This window comes from Panthera pardus, unplaced genomic scaffold, assembly GCF_024362965.1.
Source record: "Panthera pardus isolate Hobbes unplaced genomic scaffold, ASM2436296v1 HiC_scaffold_20, whole genome shotgun sequence".
Taxonomy (NCBI): Eukaryota; Metazoa; Chordata; class Mammalia; order Carnivora; family Felidae; genus Panthera; species Panthera pardus.
This window is the reverse complement of record NW_026526766.1, coordinates 38302616-38322922: the sequence shown is the minus strand read 5'-3', so window position 1 is coordinate 38322922 and position 20307 is coordinate 38302616. Positions and strand designations below refer to the sequence as shown.

General features: G+C 40.8%; 1 protein-coding gene across 12 annotated transcripts in view; it reads left to right on the top strand.

The window, feature by feature from the left end:
* MPDZ (multiple PDZ domain crumbs cell polarity complex component) overlaps positions 1-20307 on the top strand; it is a 162116-nt gene that overhangs the window by 125117 nt on the left and 16692 nt on the right. For 5 of the 12 annotated variants that reach the window (XM_019415501.2, XM_019415498.2, XM_019415502.2 and 2 more), the window contains 10 exons: positions 1435-1533; positions 2278-2349; positions 4586-4748; positions 6545-6741; positions 7873-7964; positions 8185-8275; positions 10377-10457; positions 18571-18663; positions 18748-18822; positions 19555-19726. In XM_019415501.2, the coding sequence (XP_019271046.2) occupies positions 1435-1533; positions 2278-2349; positions 4586-4748; positions 6545-6741; positions 7873-7964; positions 8185-8275; positions 10377-10457; positions 18571-18663; positions 18748-18822; positions 19555-19726 (1135 nt within the window). The remainder of the gene's footprint in view (positions 1-1434; positions 1534-2277; positions 2350-4585; positions 4749-6544; positions 6742-7872; positions 7965-8184; positions 8276-10376; positions 10458-18570; positions 18664-18747; positions 18823-19554; positions 19727-20307) is intronic. The other 7 variants (XM_053907937.1, XM_019415507.2, XM_019415508.2 and 4 more) reach the window with 2 other exon arrangements.

Genomic DNA, 20307 nt, shown 5'->3' with positions numbered 1-20307 from the left:
AATTCCATGTATGAGGATCAGAAATAATTTCCACCTTCCATAGCATGGAATTATTTTGCCTAGAATATGATTTTAATCTCTGCCTAGTCATTTCTCCCACCCTTAATAAATGGTCGCGTTCCTTGGCATTCATGATCTTTTCTTTTGTAAAGCAGGAGTTGACATTTAAACTGAAAAGCAGAGAGAAAGTTGAGATGAGCAGAAATGTCATTGTGCCCATTTCTTTTTCCCATCTTCCCTCTGTAGGAAAAACATTGCAGGAAGAGCAGATTGAAAGGGTAATGTGGCATAAGCTTTAGTACAGGCGTACTGAGGATAGAGCCTTTCCAGAGTATTCTCCCGTACAGGGTGGCGTCACATGACAACCTCTCCCTACTCTTGATGCTTGCCAGTAGGGCTTTTTTATAGACAGAAGTAACACAAACATTTAATTGGAGCCAAAATGAATTTTAAATGTCTGCAATTTCCCCTGAAAGATACAGTCAATAAAAGAAGAAGATAGCGGGTATGAAAAGAAGGAGAAGAATTTATTGTGCTAAGGAAATTACTTTCATTTTTTTTAAACTATGAAAATGCTAAATTCTATCTGGCAGTCATCCTGCCTTTAATACATATATTCAACTCCAGTAGTCCTAGCTCAGGGAGTATCTCAAGCAAGCCACAAAATCTGTGAGAAACACTCTAAGGCAGGACTTCAGTATATGCATAGCCTCATAAATTCCCTCTCATATGGGAACTTTTATAGGAAACTTTTAAAAATCAATGTTTCTACCTCCACAAAAAAAAAAAAAAAAAAAAAAAAGGGCAGAAATAAAGAACACCACCGTAGGGTGGTTCATTTATTTAAAATTGTTGATTTCCCTTTTTAAAGGGAAAAATCCTATTGACCTGATGTAACCTTAATATCCAATCTAAGTTTGAAAATTTTCCTTCCTGGGAAACAAGATAAAAGAATCATGAAGGTTACCAGTGAACTAGCAGACAAATGTTTAATTTGCATTCTGCAGCAGATAGACTGTTTCTTTTTTGTTTTACAATAGAAGCATACTTTGCTTTTAAATGTAAACAAAAAACATTTATGGTTTTCGTCTTGAAACCTGTTTACTGATATGCATGGGACATACATGACTATATAGATTGGGCAACGTGTATGTGCATCTGTCTGTGACAGTGAAAATAAAAGAAATGTGGTATCAGCTTCACCAGCTCATATCCTACGTAGTTCGTGGCCAGATTTAGGTCGAGGTGTAGATCCAGATCGCTAGAGGTTAACCTTTAGTCCTAGACTGTTTAATACGATGTTGCTCTTAATGACTAGATCTGACTGGATCTAGTAATTTCACACTGTTATTTAAATCAGTACTTTGTTCTTAAAACTTGAGTTGTTTTAAATATATTTCTTTTGCGCTCAGCGCCTCTTATGTTTCCTTTTAGAAATCCCCTTTGTCTTCCTTGCCGCACAACCTTTACCCTAAGTACAACTTCAGCAGCACTAACCCATTTGCTGATTCTCTTCAGTTCAACGCTGACAAGGTTGGATAATGCCATTGTCTTGCCATTCGTTGCCTTTTGCAAATGTTTCGTTCTTTGTTGTGCCTTTGTCCTAGTTCACTGTTTACTAAATTGGGGCAGGGAAAAAAAAAAAAAAAGCAAAACTGTGTGTTTGGAGTGGGCATGCAGATCCTTTCATAAGCACATTTTTTTTTGCCAGAGCATATTCATTTTTATAGCTGAAATTAGATGGCCCTTCTGAACAGTAAGGGAGAATCGTGAGTCCAGTGCCTTTCCTATATTTTGGTGTGAGTTAAATTTTCTGATATTTGAATTTTTGTTAGTTGCCAAATGTATGAAGTACTTTCACACATAATTTATTTAAAGCCTTGTATTGATTTAAATCCTTCTCAGACTTCTACAAGGTGGTCCTAAAAAAGCCCTTCTGTAAGTTAATCACTCCACAAATAATTGTGTGTATGCAGGAGTATGTTGAATATTCATAAAGTGTGTCCATATAAATGCCTGAATGAGGAAACATGCCCCTGTTTCAATGCTTGTAAACCTATACTTGGATAGTCTTATATTCTGATGAAATTATAAACCCAGAATTGAAACAAAACCTTACTTACAAGAATCTCTATATGATAATTTGATCATGATAAGGAAGAAAGCTCTCAACAGTTTCAGGAAGCATTTTATGAATATTCATTGGGTTTTCATGTTATTGTAATATGGATAACCAAAGATGTTGTATCTGAAGGAATATGTTTTCTGTTACTATAGGAATTACAGAATTCAAGTAGAGTTATCTTCCGTTGTTCCCCAACTAACCCTTTTGCTCCCACACCATTTAAGGTTTGTCTCAGTGTGAAATTTTCATGAGTAAGTAGGTGTGTTACCGTGTGCTATGTGTGTGTTACACTTGTGTGCATACATGGCATGGAGTGATCTCAAGTGCACTTTGCGTTTTTTGCCAATGAAGGCTAAACAGTCTCTGTTAAAGAATTGTATTTTCGTTAATAAATCTTAAGTGTCAACCACAAGCTAATTACATGATCTCATTCAGAAGGAGGGTTTTCGGGAGTAGTAAAATAGAACACCTAATCGCTTGCCCCTGTAGTAAATATAAATAACAGGCTTGTATTCCCTTTATGATTAGTCAGTAATGTGAGGACCCACCGTTTTAGTTTACTCACGGTATGAAAATGGTGTGCCTAAGTCAGTTCCTAAACAGTTTTTTAGGCAGATTTTGTTATTTTTAAATAAAATAACCGCTCAGGAAAGATATGCAGCAAGATCTATAACGTTTGCATCCATAAATTTATTAAAATTATGGGAAGTTTAAATCAGATTTTGTCCCCCTTTTTAAAAACCGAATGGGCTTAACCTATACTTGCTAATATTCTCTCTTGTTGTAGAGAAGTTGTTTTTATTTTAACCAGAAAAAAAGTAAATTCCATCCTCCCCCCTCCCCCACTCCCTGCCTCCCCCGCCGCCCCTACCTTAGTATGTTAAATGAACCTTGTTTGTTTGTTGGACATTTTTATTTGTACATTGTTGATTTGAGGGTTTTATGGCACAGTATTTGGGAAGATAACAAGGGTTTTGTTTGCAGTGGTAGTTTTTGTCTGGGTGGCCAGCTGTGTGTAAACCAAACATTTGAACACAGTAGATTCTGTCACTTGAAAATCTATTGCCTATAAGTCTCTACCAATGAGCTCTCTGTTACTTTGCCAGAAAAAATAGTAATTGATATTTATTAGGTTCATTTTGGGGCAGCTTAGCATCCTAACGTGGTTTCTGAATCAATAAAGAAAGATCACCTTCAGTGCTATATAGTTGTAGTATTAGGTGTATTTTGTGGTATTCTGGTTCTTGACACGAGTTAACAATTTCTAACTATTTGTGCATGCTTATCATCTGATGTGTTCTATAGGAAGTTTTTTTTTTTCATCAAAATCTTTTTCCAGATCCACACATATAAAATGAGGTATATCAGAGGGATTTTTGTATGAAAAAAGGGTAAAATAAGAATAGGAAAAATGTTGATTCAAGGCATCATGGACAGCTTCATACCATGGTTAGAAGTTTAAGTGGGTATCTCTGAGCGTTGGATTAGGTACTAACTATGGAAGTGGGAGGAGACAGCATGGCATAATGGAAAGTGCAGAACTAAAAGAAATCTAGTACCGGTGTGATTTTGAACAACATCATCTCATGGCCTCAGGTCTTTCATCTGAAAAATGAGTAAAATGAGCTCAGTGACTTATAGGCCTTTCCAACTCTAATATTCTATTTGATAATCTGCAATATAAGAGTTTGATACCAAGCCCTCTTTTTGAAGTAGGACCCATAGCCCCAAGTGACAGCAAGTATGCCGTACTCTGGGTTTGTATGAAGTGGTCTCTTGTGTTTTCTCACTTACCTTGTGAACTCCCTTGGCAAGGGAATGATGGGGCCTTCCCTTAAAACCTGCTCCTCAGATCTGAGTCTGTGCGCTCTGTGCTAACAAACCAGCTCCCCTGGTAGATGAGCCTGCATGTGTAATGCTCATTTTCATGGGTTTGTTAAGAGAGTCATTTGGAGAGAGGATTCAGGTAGCGATGAAGAATTCTTTGTATATAGTCTGACTGCCAGCCTTTGAATGCCTTTCATTGTTTGATTAACTTATTTGTTCATTTTTTTTTTTTCCAATTTCTTGGAAGACTTTTCTAGACACACAAAATCTCGCCTAGACCCCTGCATATTTATGAAAACTTTTGAATGAGAATTTTTTTCCAAAAGGGGAAGTTTGCACAGTTTTTTTCTATCTTGTCATTTAAGCCTTCAAATTGAAAAAAATCATTGGCCTAAAATACCAAATAATACCAAATAATAGTTTAATGAATTATACTTTTTTATTATATATTATGCTATTTTTTACTATATTTAAACTTTACCTGAATCCTGTCTGCCATTGTATATACATTTTTTGATTATATATATGTTAGATATTTTAAAGCCAGTTTTTGACATTATACTTTTATTTCTTTTACTTAAGTTGGTCTTCCTTAGACTGCACATACCCACTGTATTCTTCTTGTTCCCGCAGGCACCCAGTCAGTCAGAATCAGAGCCGGAAAAGGCTCCATTGTGCAATGTGCCTCCACCCCCTTCTTCAGCGTCTAAAGAAATGAGCGGCGATCATACACAGTCATCCACAAGCAAAGTCTCAGAAGATGTGGACAAAGAGGATGAGTTTGGTTACAGCTGGAGTAAGTTGTCTTTTGTGATGCATTCAGTTATAATAGCGACATTAAAGTAGCTCTGGGTTTCTCAAGGCTTATGCCCTGGGTGGATAAGTATGTTTCAGCTTTAGTTATATATACTGCAATTTTGTTTGGAAAAAATACTGTTTGTTTTGCTGGATACAGCCCACATTCCCAAAGCATGAAATCATATTCTTCCTTGCCTCTAACCGAACGTTCCTGCTAAGCCCATTTTGCCATTTGTATGAGCATTAAAGAGGGCAGGGCACTCTCTCAGAACCTAGTACAGGATCCGCCACCTTGTGGTCTTGAACAAGTCATTGCCCCTCTCCAGACCTCACATTCCTCATTGTAAAGTCTGGTTGCTGTTCATATTTTGCCTTGAACTCTGGTATTGTCTTGCCTAGGGTGGTAGCATAGTATGTGTTGAGATAAAAACTTGGGGCCTTTGGCAAGTTGTTTAACTGCCTCTAAGTTTTTGCCCAGTGGGCTAATATCTCTTTTGAAAATTCAGTCCTCACCTCAGGTTGCTAACATCAAATTTGATAATGTCTGAGGAGTGCAAACCACAATGTCTGATGCACAGGAAGCATTCAAAGGCAGCTGTTCTTAGGATCATTGGGGTGTCTGTTTTTCTAATGAAAGAAGCCTTTTTATAAGGAAATATTAAAAATTTAGTGAAAAGTTACTCATGTATCAGTGCTTTAAGAAGTTCTGTTTTAAAAAATATAATTCCTTTAAGAAAGCCATGGTATATGCTTTTAGGAAGCACAGGGTATAAACTTTGTGCCGCTGGATTCTAGAAGGAATCAGGAAATGGCAGTTTATGAAGTTGGCGCAGGTGAGAATCAATATGGAATGCAAGACATCAGCTGTGTAGTAACATTTTCTAAGAGAAGATTTGTAAAGTTTGCAGTTTTCTAAGTCTGTTTTCAATAAAATAAGAATATATTGCTAATCCGTTGAGGTGGCCAGAATATACTCTGAGGAAAACATGAAAGGGAATGTCATGTCACAAGCTACCCCAATACTTAAGGGCTTAAGGAAACAGTTTATTACTGTGTTGTGGTGTTGTGGTCGACTGGGCTCAGCTGGACTGGGCCTTAAGGGTAGCTCACTCGCATGGCTAGAAATCTGTGTTGGCTCCTGGCTGGTTGTTCATCTGGGCCTGTGGCCTAGGGCACCTCCGTGTAGCCTTGCCCTCTCAGATTCAACTCTTGAACATGTGGGATGGGAGAGTTGAATGGTCTCATCTAGTGAGGACATGGGTCCTAAATCTGAGACGGGTACATTGATTTGTCCTGGCCTAATGGCTCTGTGCAATAAGACAGTGCATCCTCTTTATTCTGGGTGTATGTACCAAGTAGCTGCCCAACATGATGTGACACACATAGGCCAGTTTTTCTATGGGAGAGATGTCTCCACTGATCAGTGAAGATAAATCCTTCACTGAGAAGAATGTTCTCTTCTCTGTGAATGATAAACTAGTGCTTTGTTTTAATCGGAGTCTTTTGAGAGTTGGTTAATAATGAATCTCTTGGGCCTGATCACCCAGATGAACTGATTAATTAGACATGATACTGTCTGCACACTAGATGCAAAGAAATTCCTCAGAGTTTGGGTACTCCAGGAACCCAGTCTTGACGCCTAGGGGACCAGAGTTTTCTTAGCTTTCCTTAACTGCCAAGGATTTAATTTTGGTCCAAGTAATGCTCTTTTGAAGCCAGATGACCCTCCATAGTAAAACATCTGGCTGTGAATTAACTTATAATTTGTCGTTGTTGTTGTTTTGTTGTGCGTAGAAAATATCAGAGAGCGTTATGGAACCCTAACAGGAGAGCTCCATATGATTGAACTGGAGAAAGGTCGTAGTGGTTTGGGTCTAAGTCTTGCTGGAAACAAAGACCGATCCAGGATGAGTGTCTTTATAGTGGGGATCGATCCAAATGGAGCAGCTGGGAAAGATGGTCGACTGCAGGTTGCAGACGAGCTTCTAGAGGTAAGTTCTTAATGGAAAATGCTGAATTCATTGCTGAATTGGTGCACTGGAGTCATCAGTTTCCAGAAAATCCACCCGGGCCTCATATGGTGACTGAGAAAACTGTTGCTTGCCTAATAAAATAGATGTGCTGCAGCAAGTTTGGCTCTAAACCAAATTTCTGTTAAGTAGAGTCCGTGTTCCCATTAACTTCCATTAAAAGGTTGTGACTGTGTCGCACCAGAAACAATTTTTGCCCCAAGACAGTAATAAAGATCACACTTCAAAAACATTTTTTTGTGTGCTGCATTTTTATTAGGAGCTTTTGAAAAGCCAAACGACCAATCACTCCTTAGTAATGAGATTGACCCACTGGACGTTCTGGAAGTTGAATTCCTAATGGTAGAAGCGATAGGGGTCGGGTGAGGTGGGGTCAAGGTTAAGGCTAAATAACAAAAACAATAACTCAGCCCTCCAAACCAAATAAATTTCTGGACCAGACTTTATAGTGTTTAGAATCACATGTGCTTGTTTTGTTTGTCCTTGCCTCCTGGAGGCTGGGATCCACGTGTCTTTATATTGCCTTAATACTCTTCCTTGCACTCCTGTGCTTCTCCCTTGGCCAGGAAGGCTCAGTCAGCAGGGGCTAAGTGACTAGATGACGGGAAGTTTCCATTAGGTACTATTCTGCTTGGGCACGTTCTGCTTCCCACATCCCTGGTCTGCCGGAATGCTTCTCCCAGCGGCCAATCCCAGGGCCTGATTCTTGAGACTGACTAAGATCTGTGACCACAGGGACTTCCCTTGATGATCTACGGAGGTCACTAGTGCTTCCAGGAGAGCCCTTGCTTCGACAGAACATGCTGGAACCCCAGTGCCCTCCAGGAAGCTTGCTGTGCTTTTTTTTTACAGTCCCAAGTGCTGCCTCTGTTGTCTATTGGGATCACACTACACACACGTCATCGTAACGTCGGCTTCAAACATGAGCTTTTCTTTACTCTCCTTCAGAGTTAGGTTCATGTTCTTGGAAGAGACATACATATAATATTTTATAGGAAGAAAAAAAATGACCTGTATATTAGCTAGATAAGGTGATAAGAAATGAGCAAAATTAAAATTTCAGGCTCAATTAATGCTATTTGTTTCTCATAGATCAATGGTCAAATTTTATATGGAAGAAGTCATCAGAATGCTTCTTCAATCATTAAATGTGCCCCTTCTAAAGTAAAAATAATTTTTATCAGGTAAGCACTTTCTTTTTCTGGTTTACTAAGTATTTTTGATTAGGCTTTCAATTCAGAGTTCTTTTGAATGAAAATAAGACATTTATAAATGTATGAGTGTTATAGTCCAAAGTCTTTGAGGTTGCAGAATTTTCTCTAATAATCCTTCTGAGTCCTCAAGTAAAAGAATGAATATAATATGAATCATTATGCTATGATAGGTCAATACTCTTTCTTTTAGAAATAAAGATGCGGTGAGTCAGATGGCTGTATGTCCTGGAAATACAGTAGAACCTTTGCCTTCTACCTCAGAGAATTCTCAGAATAAGGAGGTATGTATTTTCTGTCTATTTCTCTGGGAAGCTTTGACTGATGTACTATGTATTAATTCAGTGAACAATTACACAGCCCTTATTGGGATGTTGAAGATAAATGACTCATAGTCTTGGCCCCCAAGGAGTTTATAGCCTGGTACAAGAAACACTCCTGTAAATAGGCACACTGCTTACGTGGAGGCCACTAGTGGCGTCTGCATGGGGAATAACGAAAGTAGAAAAAGTTGTCAAGTCTCCTTCTGGAGAGAGACAATGACCCCCTAGGGGAAGTGACACATGAAGTGTATGTCGGAAGTAGAAGATGTGGGGGGGCAAAAACCTTCCAAACTGAGGGCATGCACTGAGGAATGGCGTGTGGACTCTGGCTGATGCAAGGAATGTAAATCACAGGGCATCACTGAATAGTGGGAGCGGGGGAGTGGGTTCCTGGTGAGGAAAGGGTCACTGAGAGAGAGGAGGTAGGGTCAGACCATGGGACTCACGATGGAAACTTTGTCTTTGAGGCCTTAGGGACCTCAGTAAGAATTGTGTTTTGAAATACTTCTTTGGAAATGGCACAGAGAAAAATCAGAGGTTGCAGGGAAGAGATGATAAACTTAAGAGGAGGAGGAGGGGGAAAGGGAGGGGGAGGAAGAAGAAGAAGAAAAGAAAGAAATGGTTATGTCAGAAGTTTCAGAAGTTTAGGATCCACCTTAGTGTCACCTTATCCCTGACTAAATGTACTCAGTGAGGAACAGTGAGTGGTTGACGATCTGTTTGTCCAACAAGCGTTTGCTGAGTATCTGCCTTGTGTCTGGTGCTGCTTTGGGGGCTGGAAATGGGCTGGTGAAGGAAACAGACAAGATGTAGCAAGGTTTGGGTTGGCTCACTTGGTGACTTGGTGGATGGCTGACTTTTACCAAAAAGAATACTAAAAAGCAGATAGCTGTAAAAATGGAAAACATTCTATTTGAGGCTGCTTGAGAACGAAGTGCCTGTTGAAGAGCCCGGGAGAAGTGTACATCGGGACACTGGGTCTAGAGTTTAGAGAGGAATTCCCTTAGATGCAGATTTGTCATTTGTTAGCCACAGGAGCTGAGGCTCTTATGTACAGAAAACACTTAGAAAGAAGAAGAAGGCCAAGGTCAGAATTATTTAATAGCAATAAGGAGGAAACCTAACAAAGAGTGCTCAGAGGTAATGAGGAAGGACCAGCGGGCATGTTGCATAGCAGCCGAAGGGTACATTCTCCAGTCTTGAGTGTGGCAAAGAGGTCAAATGAGGAGATGACTAAAGAGAGTCCATTGGACCTGGTAGCCAGGTGATTACTGGTGTTTTTTTGAGAGAGCAAATGGTGGCTAAAAAATTAGGAAAGAGAAGGCAGTGGCTAGACGGTGAGTCTAGAATTTGGAGTTTTTGGTGGGAGTTCTGATGTGGTAAAGCTTCCGATACTTGTTTAGGATGAATGAAAGGAGGCATAGAGAACGAAGAGCATAAAATGAGAGAAGCTGTGATGATCGTGGTGGAAGAAGGTGCAGATACGGAAACACTGTCCCGTAAAGGAGCGTACAAACACTGGGCGCGTCGGTACGCGATGCAGGCCGCTCGTTCTGGTGAACTGGCAGTCGTTCACAGTGGTGCACCGAGCGAGTGATTTCTCAAGATTAGAAAGGAGAAAATTTTATTTTCGTATGAGTGGGACTGCATATATCCCTTAGGAAAATGGAATATTTTAGTAATCTTCAAGTAAAACGTTTAATAGCTCCCAAATTCACTTGATGACTAACAGAGTGAAAAGGAGTGAATGGCGCCTCTGCTCGTGTTCTGTGTTTAAAAAGCGAGTTTCGCCACTTGGTAGCTGGGTCGCTGTTAGATTTCACTGAGAGGAAATGCAGGCAGTCTTGAGAGCTGCTTTGTGTCTAAAACAATTTGTGGTCTAAAACAATCGCTGTCTAATCACGCCTTCTTAGTATTTTGAAGAGTCTAATGTTCATAACGTCATGAAATGTTAGAATAATAACGAATTCTAATACATGAAACAATTTTGATGAAGTGGCCCTTATTAAGCAAAAATACATAACACTCCGTTGTCTATTTTGCCGTTCTTTCCCTGTGTCAGGCCGAACCAAGTGTGACTGCTTCTGAGGCACCTGTGGACCTCTGTTCATTCACAAACGTGCAGCATCTGGAGCTTCCCAAGGTGAGTCTGCTTTGCGTTGGAATGAAAAGGTGTGAGCACCTTCACACCAGTGGTCTAATTTACTGGCCCTCAGAAGTGTGCTGTCTAGACCAGCAGCATCAGCATCACCTGGGATCTTGTTAGAAATGCGGCCGCTTGGGCCGGCCCACACCTATGGAATGAGAAACCCTGGGGGTGGGCCGAGGTTTGGATTTTTGTAAGCCTTCTTGGCGATTCCGGCGCACACGGAAGTTTGAGAATTACCGTGTTAATTGATACTTTAGCAGGGACTAAGCTTTTCCCGCCTTTAGGATTATCTCCCAGCATGACGGTTGGCAGTCTCTGCTCTGATACATTCACCAAAGACCCGCTGTGGAGGAAATAAAAAGAATAAAGAAACAAGTTATAGTCTTTGTGCTTCATAAAACCGAAAGCTCCAATTACTAGAAGTTTCACTGATAAACATCAGCGAAGTATTTACTTTTGAAAAGATCTGAACCTTCCGTTCAAATGACCACTTCAAAGAAGTGGTTTCCTGAACAGAAACCTAGAAATGCTTTCAGGTGCTGCGGGCTCATGCTGGAATACAGGCAGGCAGTAGGTGAAGGAGAGCACAGAGCCCTGGGGTGCTCAGGGAGAAGGGGAAGGCGGCGGGGCGGTGGGATATTCGCCATGGGCGGAAAGAAGAGAAGTGGTCCATACGCCAGTCTTCAGCGATGAGGCAGTGCAGTGTGATGCTTACCGCTTGGGCTCCAGAGTCTGTCTGTCCACCTTCGATCCTTACTTCGTCAGGTACACACCTGACACATTACGCGATCTTCCTTTGCCTCCGTTTTCTCACCAGTAAATTGGAGATAATAATATCACCTTTGACCTAGTTTTAGAGGTTAAATAAGTTGTATGTAAGGAGTTGGCATAATGCCTGGCGCACAGCCAGTCTTTGTTAAGTATTTGCGAGGGGTGGGGTGGAGGAAGACTGTGGCTCTTGATTTTGTTTCTTTTTTTCAATAAATAACTATGAGCAAAATGGATTGCCCTGGTCCTGTCATTTACAGTACACGTAGAAGTCATTATTATGCACAATTTGTCTCCTGGCAGAAGGAGAAGTACATCAAGTCATTAAGGTTTTTGCCTCTTCTACTGAGAAGTTCATACACTTCAGGAATCCCTTGCTCTGTTGCCATGTAAGAGAGAGGATACCTTTCTTTCTCTCCTGCTGATTTCAGATTGAGTTTCCTTTTCCTCCTAAATCCTGAAGTGTCAGAATTTATAGTATTTAACAGTGCAGTTACTTCCCTACAGTTTGTTAATTATGAAGCATTTAAATGTAGGCTGGATTCATTATACTATGTGCTTTTTTTAAAATACAGGTTTATGCGTATCTTTAGAAAAGCCCAAAATAATATATATTTTTTACAAGTACTTTTCATGGCACTGATTTAATGTATTTACCGAGGGTTTAGTATATCCTAGAATATGAGTACCCAGGAAGTGTTGGGGGAGTGACCCAGCTAAACAGATGAATAAGGAACAGAACACAGTAGCAGCTGAACAGGCAGATTTAGAGCCAAACCTTCCGAGTCGGAGCCCTCGTTTGCCTCTTACAGGCTGGGACCTTGGATAGGGTTCTTAATCTGGAAAACTTCCCCTCTACCAAATGGAGATCATGGTAGTGCTCGCCTCATAGAGTTGTACTGGGAATGAAATGTATGTTGTGTGAAGAGTCTAGAACCTTGCACACATACATCAACACTGCCTGTTTTTGTTGTCGTTGTTGTTGTTGTTGTTTTTATTGTTATTAGGAAGGAATAAGCTGGCAGAGAGGGAGATGTCTAACTGCTTGTTGGCACTGTTTTTTTGTGATGCTTTCTCCTCCTGCCTCAGGCTACCTGATTAAGGTGTTCTTTAGATGTTTAATCGTCCTGATCCCCTGTTCAGAATCTTTCAAGGACTTCCATTCCCAGACAGATAAAGTCTCTTGACCTGGCATTCAGCAGTGGAGTGGACAGAGGCCTGCTTTGTCAGAAGCCCTTCTGAGTGATCTCCCATAAATCACTTGGAAGCTTGATATCACTGGTCCCCACTCTCCTCTTCTGTAGATGGGGCTGCTTGTTTCAGGGGTTGCTTCTGAGATTCTTCAAGCTAATGGGCAAGCTGCCCTCATTCTACAGCAGCTTAAGAGCTATTCTGTCTTTAGCCTACTGCTGATTTATTCAGCAGTTGTCTAACATGTACACTTCCCTTTCTGAAATAGTTGCTGTGGGGGAAACCTAAGAACTAGGAAGAATGTCAGATTTTATTGCCCACAGAAAGCTTCTGATTATATGTCGATTTCAAACACATCTAAAGCTCGGTAACTGAAATGTATTTATTGATGAAAGCCAAAGTGAATAAAGGGGAATATTCAAGGATCTTTTAAGATCAGCTGACAGAAGAAGCAATCAACTATGACTTAAAATGTGGGCTCTTGGAGCCACTTGACTTTTCTGGGCCTCAGTTTCCTTACCTACAGTATAGGGAAATAATAATACCTTTATATTGGAAGTATTTTTGTAAAGATTAAATGAAAGAATTTGTATAAAGCACTTAGCGTGGTGTGTAAATGTGATGTGTCTCCTGATCATATGGGGGCCCCCGCATGTGGGGTGACAATCTGGTGGAAGCCAATGGCACAGGTGGTAAAAGCATTTACTTGTAGTAGAACAAGGAAGATAGAAATTTATTGAACACGCCGCAGGGGAGCAGTAGGCAGGACAGCAAAGGAGAGGCTGTCTGCAACCAGGGAGGGACTGGGGGCCATAGTTAAAGTGAGAAGGTGAGGAGTTAAGGCAACAAATGGAATTTTCCCTGTTTTGGTAACTGTGCCTGGTTATAAGTAGCCTATTGGTTAGTTAGGGCCTGTGGATATTTTGAGGGGGGGTCACCTGATGAGCCTGCCTGTATTAAGCCAGGGGGTCGCTGTGGGCTCTTTCTACATTCCGTCACCCAAGCCTGTTTGCCTAAAGCGGCCTTTACACTTGGCACAGTTTGAGTTATTATTTGCAAGTTAATATTTTAACCATGAGGTTCTGAATGCTCCACAGAATGTAGCCTTGGAGGAAGCCCTTGCTAAAAATGACATGTTAAGAGACGGCATATGGTATAAGCCTGTCCACTCTGAACCCCATTATTAGTCGACTCTGGGAAGAAAATGCAAGAAAGCAAAGAAGGGAGAATTAACCAATCTTCTAGCATTCATACGTCATCTGCAGTTCTTTATCCTTTATACTCCCAGTATTTTGAAAAATTACGTTTATTTGACAAAAATTAAAGGTAAAGTCACTGTGTTCTGTACTTCTCAGCAACCCTGTGCGATTGGTTTGGCTTTTCCCACTTGTAACAGTTCCCATAACTCAAAATGGTACCTACCGCTAGAACTTAAACTCTAGTCTTACATTTGCCATTCCTTGTTTCAACTTGCAACCAGGGCCCATTCACCTTTCCAAAAGACCTGTGTCTTATGAGTCTTCTACTTCATTCAGACTGACTTGTATCAAGAGCCCATGGAGATTTGTTTTGAGAATTCATCCCTCCTTGCCTCTGCACTTGGGATGCCCTTCTGCTTTCTTTTAGCTTATCTACACCCTGGGTAACTCAAGGCCTAGTTTAATCTAATGCCTGTTTATTTTGACATACGCCTTCAACATTCTGGCCTATGTAATGCTTACTAGTGATATCTTCATTTATTTGTCATTTAACGAATCATAGCTCAAGAGCATGTCTCTTGCAGTAAACATTCATGTGGATAAGTTTTCTGTACGTCTGTATTGCAAACACGTTAAAAAGGGAGAAACTGCCATACTTTTTCTCCCATGACAAGTGGGGGGTTACATAGTATGGGGTACCATAGTTCATGCCAAGTATGTGAGAAGGAGGAATGCACGGATGCTTACATGCCACGTGTGCACAAAGGAAAGATGTCAAGTGTACTTGAAGAATACAAGGAGGGGAGAATAGTTTTTGTTACTGTTTCAAAACAGAAATTGTAGTAACAGGTCATTTCTAGTTCTGTTTTGACTTCTTAAACACTTGAGACAGGTTGATTATCTTTTTTTTTCTTTTTAATCCCCCCCCCTTTTGAAGTGAGAAAATAGAAGTATAAACAAAGTTTATAATGTATATAATCTGAACCCTTAGTGTTGACTGAAATGCCAGTTCAGTTTATCAGACGAAATATTTTTGATTAAAGAAAGATTGATTTTTTAGTACACATTGTCCTAGGAAAGTACCTATACATCAAAGCAGGTGACGACCTTACATGGTTGTCAGAGATAGGTTTTGTGTCCACACAGTTTTATAGGGTAAAAGTCTTCAAATAGCATTGAGAATTTTGGGGGGAATGTTCCAACTTCAAAATAGCTCTCCTGACAATAATAAGAGTTCAGCTTTGTTGCACTTTTAATTCTTGTTCACTCTTTTCTAGCTGTTTAATTATACATCTGTTGATCCATAAATAATTTGGTCCCTTAATTTGTTTCACCTTCTCTGTATGGTGGTGTTTTAGTAACTGGCTCAGAACGGTGTTTCTCAGCTCTTTTTCTCTTAAGTACTGTATGTCCTGTGGCAGAAGTGAGGTGGAGAGCTAAGCAGTTAGCTAAGACATTGCTCTTATGCCCTGTTATCCTTTACCCGTGTTTTATCCTGTTCTTCTGATACCAGTAACGTCTGTATATATGTATACACATGCTTATTTTTATAGGACTCCAGGTGGAATTGGAACATTTCGCGTTTGCAGGTGTGCAGCTTATTGTTCCTTTTAGGACTCTGCCTGTTGCCAATAACAAAAACAACCACAAGAAAAAACAACTTCCTCCGACAGGCTTAGTCAAAGAAGGGGATTTATGGGCTCGGGTTACTGGGCAGCGATCCTCAGGGATAGTTGATCCTGTGGCTCCGTCGTGTCGTCAAGAACCAGTTCTTCTCCTCCCTGCACAGCCGTGAAGGGTCAGCGGTATCCCCGGGCTTGTCTTCTCTCAGTTTTACAATGGCTGCCAACCACAGTTGGGGTCATGTGCCGCTTCTTCCACATGCAGGGTGGGGGCAGAGTGGCTGTCCCAAAATGCTGAGCACAAGTCCTGAGACCCGTGCTGTTAAGCCAGTTCAGATCACATGCCTGCTCTTGAGCTATAGGGACTGTGGCCAGGGGACTGGAATTGTACTATGGACTTCACTCATTCACGCTCCATCCTTGGGGTCATTTATCCACTGTTACATAATGAATCACCACAAAATTTAGGAGCTTAAAACAATAGACATTTATTATCTCTGTTTCTGTGGATCAGGAATTGGGGAGCAGTTCAACTGGGTGGTCTGGTGAGACTCTGTTGTACATTTTGCCAACGAACGGCCAGCTAAGGGCTGCAGGCGTCTGAAGGCTTGACCGAGGCTACAGGATCCGCATCCGGGCTGGTTTGCTTAAATGACTGTTGGCAGGAGGTTCCCGTTGCCTCTCTGAGGTGCTGCTTTCATGTCCTCATGACAGGGAACCGGCTTCCCTCAGAGCAGGTCATCTAAGAGGGAGAGTAAGGAGAAGCCCCAGGGCCTTTTGACATAGTTGTGCAATTACACACCATTCTTTCTGTTCCGTATTTTATAATCAGGCAACCAAATCCAGCCCACATTCAGCATCTCCTTCTTGAAGGGAGGAATGGTGAAGAGTTTGTATACGTATTTTATTTATCTTTTTTATTTATTTCTTAATTTTTTTAATGTTTATTTGTGAGAGAGAGCCTGCACATGCGTGCATGTGAGTGGGGGAGGAGCAGAGAGAGAGGGAGACACGGAATCTGAGGCAGGCTCCAGGCTCTGAGCTGTCAGCATAGAGCCTGACGCAGGGCTTGAACACACAAACCGTGAGATCAGGACCTCAGCCGAAGTCAGATGCTTAACCTACTGAACCACCCAGACACCCCTGTATATATATTTTAAAACCACCACCCAACACGTAGGCAGAGAGGAAGAGAGCCAACGAGAGAGAGAGAGAGAGAGTGTGTGTGCTCCTGTATGTTATTTGAGGCAGCAGGGGGAATGGGGCTGGATATTCTTTAAAACAAATGTATGAGCTTATACAAAAGAGTAAGATGAGAATGGGCGTTAAGCAAACAACCAGCAAATGCTCACTGTACTAGTAAAATACTTTCCTGACAGCAGGTAAGTGAATAGGCAATAATAGAATCAAATCCCAGAGTTGAGTACATACAATCATTGTAGATACACAGTAATACTCAAACAAATATTTCTTTGTGGTAATAGGAAAGACCATTGGTGTAGAAAATCCCAAATAGAATGTTTAACTATATTAGATGCACTTGGCATTGGCATTGGGATTTTATCTTTTTGGTAGCACATTCACCTTCCTACTCATTAATCCTGATTCTTTTACCACTAAATCAGGATTCAGGTCTCAAAATCCTGGCAAGTTGAGAGAATTTATCTGGAGTAAATCCAGTTACATTCTGTAGAGTAACAAGCAGAAGGAACGTATACTGTATATAGCGCACCAAGTTTCCGATCCCTTTCTTATTACGTCCGATCCTCAGAGCAATGTCATGGTTGGGAAGGAACAGCATGGGTTTAAACTGTGTGGGTCCATTTATATGTGGGCATTTTTGATAATAAAGGATAGTACTGCCGTTTATTTTCTCTTCCTTATGATTTTCTTAACATTTTCTTCTCTCTACCTTACTTCATCGGAAGACACAGTATACAATGCATATAACATGCAAAATGCGTTACTCAACCATTCATGTTATCAATAATAAGACTTCCATTCTGTGGTAGGCTGTTGGTAGTTCAGCTTTGGAGGAGTCAGCAGTTATGCATGGGTTTGCACCTGTGTGGAGGGGGATCAGCACCCCAGCCCCCATGTTGTTCAAGGGTCACCTGCATCATTACTCCTTTATTCAGATAAGAAAATTGAGGTTCAGACATGTTATGTGGCTTATCCAAACTCCTGCAGGTAGGCAGAAAGTAAATTAGAACTGAGCTCTTCTCACCCCAAAAGTGCAATTTTCTCTGTCTTATGCATGTGACTGATTGTCTGGAAAGAGAGCAGTGGTAGAGAGAGATGCCCAGTGACAGTCTGAAAGTCTACGATGAATAGTCTACCTCAGAAAAGCCACAGTGTTGATAGTCTTTCAAATGGCGGTGTGACCTTATCTGGTATCATGGTCATGGTCCCAAAGGCCCAATGGCTTGGTTGGCTCTCATGTGTACATGTCGTAGAAATCACGGCAAGATTTCCCTTTCCCTCTTTTGCTTTACCTTTGCTTTACAGTTTACATTTCTGGGTAGAAACTACAATGAAAAAGGTTGCTAGCTCTAACCAGAATGAAAATATCCAAAACCCTATTTTAATTTTATTAATGTAAACATTAAAGAAATGTAAAAGCCAATACTATTGAACATTTGGTCTTGATAAAAGAAAATGTGGAAAATATAGACAAAACATGGATGGCTCTTTAGGCTTGGCAGGTTTTCAGTGCACGTCTTTGGGCTCAGGGTTGAGAGTGTTTTCACTCTGCACCAAATCAAAACACAAGTGTCTGGGGAAACAACGCTGGGCATTCAGCCCCAGAAAGGACAGAGCACGCAGAAGTAATTGCAGTCTGTCTGCTCCAGGAAGAAGGGCAGGATGACGGGGCCAGTTTGGGTTGTTATTTCTAAGTTGTAGGCCACAAAGAGGAAGCAGGATACTTTGATTTGGTTTTAAATGACTTATGCCGTCAGCCAGTTACACAGAACTACATTGGCAAATGTTGTATGTTTATTGAGTTATTGAATGCATTTTGTTCCCTGGATATTTTTCTAAAGTTACTGGAGATGTGTAACTGGATATATATGCTAAATATACTAGAAACAGTATACATATGGGAGGAATGAATACATTTGAATAGTTGATGGAAGAGAATTCCTTCCCATTAAAAAACTTGAAAGTTTGCTTAAGAAGAGATTTTTATTAATGAACTTTAGAATGGCTCTAATCAGTTTTCTAGCCCTTGGGTGGAAGATAATGTTTAGAAGTTACGGCCACATAGCTTTCCTTTGGATAAATTTAATCTGTTTCAAGTCTTCTAAGTTGTTCCTATTTCTCTAGGATCAAGGGGGTTTGGGCATTGCTATCAGTGAAGAAGATACGCTCAGCGGAGTCATCATAAAGAGTCTGACAGAGCACGGGGCGGCAGCCAAGGTGAGGCTTTCTCACGGTCATAAAGTGGTGGAGAAGGGAATTACTTCTATAAGATCGCCCCAAATCTTACATGTTTCCATTCAGGATGGACGGCTGAAAGTTGGAGATCAGATATTGGCTGTAGATGATGAAGTTGTTGTTGGCTATCCTGTTGAAAAGGTACTTTTCCAAAAGAAAGCAAATAACGCTGTGAACCCATCCGTGGGCATGGCCAGTGTTTGTGTGTGTCTGTGTGTATGTGATCATAGGGAATTGGGACCATGTAGCTATGTTAGACCGATGTCGTTAAGGAAGAAGAGAGATTATTTGGAAATCCTCCAATTTCTGTTTTCTATTTTCCGATGGAATGATGTTAAGATATTTTCTCTTGCCTAGTAAGTCCAGTGTTCAGTGGATGTTTTTGATAAATACAATTTCCATTTTCCCTTAGAAAAACTTGCATTTCTAAAGAAATATCAACTTAGTGTTAAGATCAAAGGAATTTTTATGACTATTTGCTCCAATAAATATTCCCTATGTCTGTACTTACTAGTAGACTCACTTAGGCCTTTCATATATAAGTGCTAGAAAAAAAGCTATGTTTCTTGTGAGATTTGGTGTGCAAATGTTTTTGTTTCTACATTGGCCAGCAAGAAGCTTAAATCATTTTTTAAATTCAGTTTTAATAATTGTCTAAGGTTGGACCCTTTAACCCATACGTCTGTATTCTCACTTTCCCTTTGGCTTGATTCTTTGGTTGCATCGTTTTCCTTACTCTGAAACTACAACCATTCTTTCTTGACTCCTCAAGTTCTGACAAGGAAAGAGATTCCAACTATAATAGTGACTTACTGGTATGTCTACTAATTTGCTTTTGAATTTTGTTTCCCTGCCATACCGACACCCCGCCAGTTCATTAGCCTTTTGAAAACAGCAAAGACAACAGTGAAACTTACCATTCGTGCTGAGAATCCAGACTCCCAGGCTGTTGCTTCAGCAGCTGGTACATCCAGTGGAGAAAAGAGCAGCTCCTTGTCTCCGATGCCCCCAGCTTCTGGCTCCCCGGAACCGGAGTCCATCCGAAGTAAGGGCTTGTGTGGTGCACTTAACCTCAGCAGCTGGCTCCTACTTGGGAGCCACCTGCCTGTATGTAACTCACTGTTTGAAAGGCCGTAGACAGGGAACACTTTGGTGACAAGATGGTATAAAGAGAGGAGCTCCTGAAGAAAGAGTGCTGGACTTCCAGGCAGGGAGTCTGTGGGCTGTACGCTAACCAGCCATACAGGCTCGGGAAACCCATCCAGCCACTCTGAGCCTCAGCTGCTTCCTGTCTAAAGCAAGGCAATGACACTCTTTGCTCTCCAAGGATCTTTTGCTGAAGGTACCTGTGAGTCTGGGTGTTTGACTAATGAAGTAAACAACATTTGGAATATCCCCTTTTTATATTGAGCACATAATTCAGCTTCTCTAAAGCCTTAGTGATCTAATCTGTAAAATGGATACAGTGGTATCTCTTTACCTGTGGAATCAACAATGCCTGGCATTACCAGAAACTCTTAAAAATGCTAGTTATTGCTATGGCAAGCATAATTGATTTGAGTTCTGTCATTTGGGTGTAATTGATCCTGTCAAAATAAATGAAGTGGTTGTATGTGGACTATGGAA